The sequence below is a fragment of the Lolium rigidum genome, chromosome 2 (assembly GCF_022539505.1).
Source record: "Lolium rigidum isolate FL_2022 chromosome 2, APGP_CSIRO_Lrig_0.1, whole genome shotgun sequence".
In the NCBI taxonomy this organism is placed as follows: domain Eukaryota; kingdom Viridiplantae; phylum Streptophyta; class Magnoliopsida; order Poales; family Poaceae; genus Lolium; species Lolium rigidum.
Genome location: NC_061509.1, coordinates 79,457,984 through 79,466,912, shown reverse-complemented (window position 1 = coordinate 79,466,912; position 8,929 = coordinate 79,457,984). Strand labels below are relative to the sequence as shown.

At 40.6% G+C, this 8,929-nt stretch overlaps 1 protein-coding gene across 1 annotated transcript; it reads right to left on the bottom strand.

The window, feature by feature from the left end:
* Window positions 1-697: 697 nt before the first annotated feature.
* Window positions 698-8,603, bottom strand: LOC124692004 (TBCC domain-containing protein 1-like). Its single transcript, XM_047225304.1, has 9 exons — window positions 8,106-8,603; window positions 6,472-6,612; window positions 5,535-5,924; window positions 4,689-4,793; window positions 3,501-3,641; window positions 2,841-3,044; window positions 2,647-2,739; window positions 2,325-2,436; window positions 698-1,159 (listed from the first exon to the last, which is right to left on the bottom strand). Exons 1-9 carry the CDS (start codon window positions 8,586-8,588, stop codon window positions 1,116-1,118), a joined length of 1,713 nt encoding a protein of 570 aa, XP_047081260.1. The 5' UTR covers window positions 8,589-8,603; the 3' UTR covers window positions 698-1,115.
* Between the last annotated feature and the right edge of the window lie 326 nt (window positions 8,604-8,929).

The window sequence follows — 8,929 nt, the reverse complement described above, 5'->3', positions numbered from 1 at the left end:
TCTGTTTGTACCCCTTTTGTTGAATGGATTTCCCCTGTCTTTGGGACTGTTTGATCTTCAAGATACATTATCTAGGCTTAAGCTTGCTATCTCTAGGCCTTTCTTATGGAGCTGATAAGGTTGATTACCTGATTCATCTGGATCGCTCGCAATAGATTTATCTTCAAGGCTGCTACTCCAAGTGTTTATAGATGTCGGAAGGATGAACTTGTCCTTTTAGTCCACAAAGTCAAGAGCAAATCATATCATGGCATATCTACTTGGATAGCAAATTTTAGATAGTTTTTCTTTCTTTTGGGGCTTATGGTCTCTTTTCAAGCAACTATTTTCTTCCTCTTTTTGTGGATTTTTGTTTCATTTTAAATAAAATAAAATACACAGTGGGGACAACTTTTCTAACTTATCCTATAAAAGAACTAGGACCGTGATATCCGGCAAACGTGCCAAATTTTGCCTCGCAGAGCCTCAGACATGCGATCTAGATACAAATGTGGAGGCAATTTCCAAAAAAAAAAACAAATCTGTGGAAGTTGCCCCCTCGCGTGACAGAGCTCCTGCAGGAACTTGCCTCCAATATAATCTTTGAAAAACTAAGATTGGTCCACAGATGTATGATATTCCTCATCTAATTGAAATCTCATTGCTACTAATTCGACAGGAGTACTTAACATCAACAGTATAGAGGGCTCAAGGCTCAGGATCAAATACGGAGTATTAATAATATTATTATAGGAGTAAGTATTATGAATAATAGGATGAGATTCAAATGCTTATTTGCTTTGACTGGTTAACAGTCTGTTACATTTTCGTGGAACTTCTGGAGGACCCAAAAAAGCTGTGCAAACCACCGAGAAACCGAAAACATCCTAACGACCTACCTAACAGCAAAGCAGCAAATTTTGGGGTAAACCGATCAGTCTACTTTGCAGAAAGAAAAGAAAAAATGAGGCAACAACACATGTTCTTCTTTTACATTTTTCTTTCGGTTCTCTGGGAGTAAAGTCAACTTCGACGAGGGGCCGCCGAATATTTCTGGAGTCACACCAGGTGGTTAGCAGAGGATGAAAGGTCTTGCAGATGAACACTTCTGTTGTCGAAAGCAGCTCGTGGCGTGGTTAGTCGCCCTGCAGACAGTAGAGCTGGCGGATGTTGCCTGTAGCTGGAGACATGAAGCAGCATTGTTGCCATTACTCAGTGCAAAAGATAGAACATAATGAGTCTTACGATCAGCAATACTCCATTGAGTGCCACATCCTCTGTTCCGAATTATAAGATGTTCTAGCTTTTTCTTAATCGTGTGTATGTAGATGCATTTCAATGTGGTTGTTCACTCATTTCGGTCCGTATGTAGTCCACATTGAAATATCTAAAACATCTTATAATGCGGAACGGAGGGAGTACAGTACAATACTCCCTGCTAACATAAAAAGAACTTCAATTCTAAAACTAGTGGAGTAACTTGTATTAATTGGTTAACCTGGATGGAGATAGCAATGGCAGAAATCTTCCCTGCTAACATAAAAAGAACTTCAATTCTAAACTTTAGGCTCTTAAAAGGATTTTCATAGGAATTTTGGGAGATTTGAATTCTTCTAACGTTGGTGGCTTGATTTAGGTTTGCATAGGAACTTCTCTTACAGTGCATTTTGCACTCTATTTCAAGGCAGAAAATGCCATTGGCTCGTGCCTCTTTGGAAGTCCTATGGTGCAATCAAAACACTATAGGATCCAAGAAGGCATGACATTTCAATCATGCTTTACCTATTCCTGCGCTTTTGGAATCATGTGAATCAAAGAGGACCTAAGTGGCTAGCTGCTAGAGACTAGCCTTGGTTAATTATAACTAGTTATCAATGCTCACTGGACCCTATTTGGAAGCTAAGAACTATCGGGATATATTTCACAAAAGTTCTGACATCTTCCAAAGCAACAAAAGCAGATAATATGTAAACTTAGACCAGCGCACATGACCGTGTGTGGGCAAATTACTAGCGGACAAGGAAAGCAGCCACAAGCAATAAATTTTCTTCCAGTTGCACTCCTTGTGCATTAATGAAATCAGTGGAGACAAGATTGAATTGTGTTCCAATTAGTAAAATAAGATTGGATTGCATCCTATCTTCAGTCGAAGTTGTTCTGGCCTATTTTACACTGTAACCCGAATCCAATCCAGCGTTGAAACTGAAATTCATATCTCATCGTTTTGTTTCAAACTACAAGAATGAAACTGCTGGAGATAAAGCAACAAGTGTATCTATTGTCATATAAAGGGGGGAAATGATATGTACATTCATCCAATAATTAAAGCAAAGATGAAGTTTTACCGTATAGCCAATCTTTGAATTGTGCATGAAGGGCACTTGATAATTCCTTCTTCCTATTTTCATCAAGTTGCAGCTCCCGAATAGTTTTTTGAGTATCTTCTAGAACAGCTTGCTGAAGATGATATAGCATGTTTAGTGATGTGTAACTTTTAGGAATACTAAACAGTAAAATATAGAAAACTGAACAATATGTACCCAAACAACATCACCAAATCAACAAGATGACAAGGCAGTGTAAGTCACACTAGATAGCTTTAGCATTAAGTAAATTGTAATTAAAAGATATTTTTAGGTAAACCTAGCCCTATCAAATTTAATGTACCTTCTTGCTTTGTGATGCCTGATAAATTTCAGGCAATGGAAAAGGATTGCATTCTGTAGGGTCTTGTACTGCATCGTCAAACAAATTAGGGATCTGCAGAAGGAAATAGCCATGTTTAAAAAAATTATACAAGAGAAAAATATTGTGGAAAGCCAAACAAGGCCTGAGTTTAGCTTACAATATACTTGACATACCAAAAAGTTCGTGAATAAATCAGGATCTACACAGATAGCAGATTCAGCTTGAACATCAGAAACCCCAGCGGGATGGGACAATGAATCATGTGGATCAACGACCCCCAGTACAAAAGGTTGGTCCCATTTATTGGTAGAGGGATCTACACCAACTTGTGTCATGTGCTCACCCAATCTTGGATAGTACGTATTGAATGGAGCAATCTGTTGATACAGGAAAGGATCTCACAATATTGAACTTTTACACATTATTATTACTACTATCACGTCAATAAGTTCAAAATTGACCATCACACTTTTCCCAACTGTAACCTGCATACAATGATGTATCCATAGTATTTGGTGGACATGAATGATCGTGTCTATTAGGCGATTAATATTCAGTTTCACTATTAGTAACATCAGATTTTTACTTGCATATAATGTTACTGATATTAGTTCTAGGTGTAGTGACATACACAATATGTAACACATTAATGAAGATTCATTCATAGAAAATACACATAATGGCTAGCCATGCAAATGTATTCTCAAGAATTTACAACCATCCATCATATTCTGCTTAATTTCTAGGCAGCAGTCAATCAGTGCAGCCAATATAGACCTTCTAGTTCAAGTAACTACTAATTGCTCACAACAAAAAGAATAACAGAACCTCACATGTAATTTATGGTTGTCCCCCACAATGAGAGGCTGGTGATTTACTCCCAAGTAGAAGATGCACTCACGGCAGTTGGCAATACAGATTCGTTTAGCAGCTGCGATAATATGCACTCTTTCACAATGCTCCACCTTTACAACCTGACAACACAAAACACTATGTTTATGAAATGCAATTACTTATTACTAGAATAGAGGATGAAATAACAAAAATTTGAATGACCAACAAAAGAGGTGTAGTTCTTCAATCAGAGGGTTTCTCATTTTACTCTTCAGTGATATATACTCAAATTACTTTTTATCTACTACCTCTGTCCCATAATATAAGACATTGTTACAACTAATATACTCCTATATTGGTTGTAATAAAATACTCCCTCCATTCACAAATGTAAGACCTTTTAGCTTTTTTCATAAATGCATGTATCTAGGCATGTTTTAGCGTGTAGGTTCACTCATTTTGGTCCGTATCTAGTCTATTTTGAAATATCTAAAAGATCTTACGTTAGTGAACAGAGGAAGTATTATATTACGGGACAGAGGGTATCGTAAGATTTTCCAGCAATGCAGACTGCATTACAATATCAGGTCAATGCATGGAACACAACAATATGAACCAGATTCCACTCTCTATTGCCACTATTCTCACCATCTCTCATTAGTAGAGTTGCCTCAGTTTGTATTCCTGCTTCCACTACGAGCGAATCAATTTTCCGCAAGACTACAAAAGTAGAATCCAGGTGACCGCTGTCCATGAGTGATCGAAAATACAAACATAGGTCATAGGCAGCCACACTTCCTTGTTGCATCTGAACATATCGAATATAATACTCCCTCTTGTCCCGAATTACTTGTCGCAGATTTTTCTAGATACGCATGTATCTAGACATGTTTTATTGTATAGATACATGCGAATCTAGACAAATCTGTGACATTTAATTCGGGACAGAGGGAGTACCTATATTATATAATAAAAGCTGGCAATAGGTGACTTATTGCTTGTTGTTAGAACAAGCATGTTCATAAAGATTCCTCAGTCCACTACCAGACTGCATGCAGCGCTCACACTAGTCTAGATAATTAACTCGCAGCCCAACAAACACTAACTTCTATGTATGGAGCAAAACTGCATCAAAGAAAATTGGATCCACATAACCGAGGGTATGAGTAACCAAATCACATGCATACCTTACCAACAGCCCCAAGAACAACAGTAGTATCAGAACATCCATACACGGTAGCATACTTCACCGGTGCTAATATGTAGATAACAGAATCATGGCAGTTCAAAACCTGCACATATAGTTTGCATTTCATGGTAAGCAATACTAGCAAATTCCAGCACTGGGGTTCCAGCGTTGAACAGAAAAAAGAAGCTACAAGAGGTCACATCATTAGAACATAGGGAGTCCCTTGAAACAATACGGAACACATTTTTTAGAAAGGAAGAGGTGTTCCGAAATGTCCAGCACAGAAAGATGTTCATATTTTTCCTCCCCAGATCAGATCAGTGACCGAGACATCTCTCTTCTGCATTAACCTTGTATATATCATGACCCAAGTAATGCAACTTTGTAGCTTATCGCTTTAAATATCAAGATGTGGATACATAGTACTCCCGCCGTCCCGAAAAAGATGACACAGTTTTGTCTAAATTTGGATGTATCTAGACACGTAGATACATCCAAATTTAGACAAATTGCGACATCCTTTTGGGGACGGAGAGAGTACTATATTTTCCCTCCTAGAAGCAGAATGCTCCACTGGGAATACGGTGATCAAAACATCTTGACTATGCTTACAACGGCACACTGACTCTAGGAGGACTAGATTCAAGCACACGATAACTTATCAAACTAGATTTCACACAAATGATTTCTTAATCAACACTACATTGTATCTTGGGTGGGACAATGCAAAACATGTTTGAATTAAACGTGTCAGATCTCTCTGTTCCTTTCAACATCCAAGTTGGCTACTTGGAAAGTAAGCAAAGTATCTCAGTACTAGTACTACTATAACTATGATTCATACCTTCACTGAATGTCCTTTGACATCAGATGCATGCTTGACAACGGAAGTTTTGGAGAAACCCTCCACAAATGTAGAATTTCTATGGAATGCAGGATTAACAACAGTAGGCGTGTTGTTCCTTGTATGACTTGTATTGGCATCAGCCATGGTAACATCAAGATCAGATGCGATCTGCTGGCTCCCTTCCTTTGCTGTAGATTTCTCGGTATAAAACTCTAATGAAGAAGCAATATTCTGCAAAATCCAATCATGGACCTGAGCCGCAGATACCGGAGCAGCCGGCATGTCTGGATCAGAATTTGCAAAAAACGTGGCTGCCTGGCTTAGGGATGTTCCTTCCGAAAAATGCACTAGAAATCCAAGGTGCTCAAAAGTCTCCATTGTTAGAACCTGCACAAAATTTGGCATAATACAGCTATCATTTATGTTTCCAGATTCCTGCATATGACTATATGAGAAAACTAGCGAGCCGATTCTGTGAAGTCCAAACAAAGTTACTTCATGAAATTCGAAGAAACAATGTCCTAAAAAGATTTCCTCAAATGTCAGGAAAAGTCTATCATCAGTTGCACACAAAGAGACCTCACTTGTGTCATATATATTTAACTGGATCAGCAATGTGTTACCATGGACCTTTTATTTTATTTGTTTCATACAATCTGTTTGCAGACATATGTCTGTGGGTTGTTCTACCCTTGATCTTTGTTTAAATCGCTTGATACAGCTTTTCGAGAAATATTGTCAATGGATGGTTTTCATCTTTGGCTACAGTCAACGCCTGACAGGCTCAACTCATACCTTACAACCTATTTGGAGGTATATAACTGCAAGTAAGCTCCACAGTCAGTACAACAAATATTGTGTTCCTGTCACACTATCCCCATGTGAAGAATATTGGATAGAAACAATTTGACTAACTTAGCAGAAGGTAACATACCAGAGAATCATCCCCCTCCCCATCAACAGAATCAGCCAATAGAGTAAGAATATTAGCCATATGCTTTTGAAGATAAGATAACTGGTGGATTTCTTCATCTGCTTGAGAAGGTATAAAGCGACGGCTATTACTGCGTACAAGCTGCAAAACAACAGAAATAGTAGTTAGCAAGTAAAGACGATGTAAAAACTGTAGACATGCTAACTAGTTGTATTTGCAAAACGAAAGAAACTAGAAAAGTGCTGATATAGTACTGCTGATCTGGGGCTGGGGCTATGAAAGTCTTTCTGAAGGAACATGCTTAACTCAAGATAGACATATATCAAACAAGAAAACATGTAAAAAGACAAAGTTGCAACAAAAATATCAAATATGGAACTGGAATAGATAAGAATAAGATATCACAAATAACAGCAATAGATTTATAAAAAAAATGCAGGTGCATAAGCCCTATGCAGGAAACTCTCAATGCATTCGACGCATAGCCAGATAGTCAAAGATATACTTGATTGAAGTGAGGAATTTCAGGTTTTAATTTTACAGATAACGTGCAAACTCCAGTCCCCACACTGCCACACAGTATAACTTAAGCAGTCACTCATTGATGCTCATTGATGATGTCCACCATATAAAACAGAGAGACTGAATTTGCAAGTCAAGAATTGGCTCAGTTCAGAGTATGCATCCAGTTGGTATCAAGAATCAAGGCACTAAATAGTGTCAGAAACTAGGATGTGTCCTTGCCAATGCAGCTGCTGCGCCACAATTTTGAACTGCAGCACATGTCCTACATTTTGAGTACTCAGAACAATGTTCTTCTATTATGAAACCAATAAATGCCAAGCACTCCGGCTGTTAGGACCGCAGATGAACAGCAGCACAATGTGGCATTTGGAGGACAGGGTGTTCATCACTTCATCGTTTAAAGACCAATAGTGATTGCTTGGAGCCTAATCGGTCATCCAAATATCTAATTAAGGTATTGCAATCAGAAGATGGGCTTCAGATATCTATGGTAGTCAACCAAAATCACAATATTGGAAGACTAGAAGATGGTCCAACATTAAAAAAGGGGAAGGACTATGGCCACAATGTAACGATGTTAGATGGATAGCACTACAGAGGTATCTCTTGTTGTAAACTGTCTCTTCGCAGGAGTGTCTGGGACTGGAGTTCCAATTTCCAAGTCCCCATTAAGACGCCGACAGTTTATTAGTCTGGTAAAAAGTTCAAGGATACAATTGCTGGAGCACTGAAGGCAATGAAAGACATGTTTGATGAAAAACATGTCACCTGCTTCGTCTAAACAGACATGACACGTCAGTTTGATATGGTGAGCAATTTTGCATGTCATGTACCAGTAATTTTCTAATTTCAACAGTTGGTTTCCCATGGCAGGATGTGCGCTATTGGAGTTGGCGATGCATGTTTGTCGAGCATAGCACACTTTGCCGCAGTCAAATAGTCCATTCATGGAAAGGCGAGGAACGACTGTTCCATTAATTCAACGCCCCAGTTACGTTATCAATATAGTACGCGACATGGAGTTTTCAAATGGATAGCAGTTTCCAATATAGTACACGACTATTGTATACGAGAAGCGAAATTGCGAATCAGCGGGTCCTGATCCTAACCTGGATCGGGGAGAGGGCGGACAAGTAGCCGTCGAACGCGGAGGTGGAGGGCCAGACGTCGGCGACGGCGGGGGAGTCCTTGTGCGGGCGCGGTACGAGGCGCTTGTACGACTGGATGTAGAGGAAGAGCAGCACGTCGCGGAGGTCCGCGCCTCCGCTCCCGCCGGCGCCTAGCGCGGGGTCCTCCGCGGGGAGCACCGCCGCGAGCACGCCGAGCGCGAGCGCCGCCTGCTCCGGCGGGATCTGCAGAGCCTCCGCGAGCGCCGCGGCGCCCACGCGCCCGTCGCCCGACGCGGCGGCGGCTGGCGCGAGCTTCGCCTTTAGCTGGGAGAGGGTCTGCGCCAGCGCGCTCTCCGGGAAGATGAGCTTGGGGATGGGCAGGAGGCCGTACTCGAACGCCACGCGCCGCGGGCGGAGTAGCGGCGATGAGGCCACCGCCGTCGCCGGCGTCGCCGGCGGCGGGTCGAGGGTCTCGTCAACCATCGCCGCGAGAGAAGCGGGGAAGGAGGGAGGAGGAGGAGAGATCTGGGAGGATGCGCGACTGTGAGAGTGCGATGCAACCGCGGAAACGGTGAAATGGTTCGGTGCCTACGTGGTATTTTTTTTCCCCACTTTTTTTAATGGATAAATTTCTGGATTTCCTAATTTCAGGTATGGCAAGAAGAATTAAGCATCATGGATGAACTTATTAACACCACATGATAAATCCTATGGCAATGTTAGTTTCCTTTTTGGAACTTGTTGTGTCATTTTAGACGTATGAGTATGTCTCCCTCAGTTTCACCAATTCATGAGTCGGCATCATGTTCTAAGAATTGAAATAG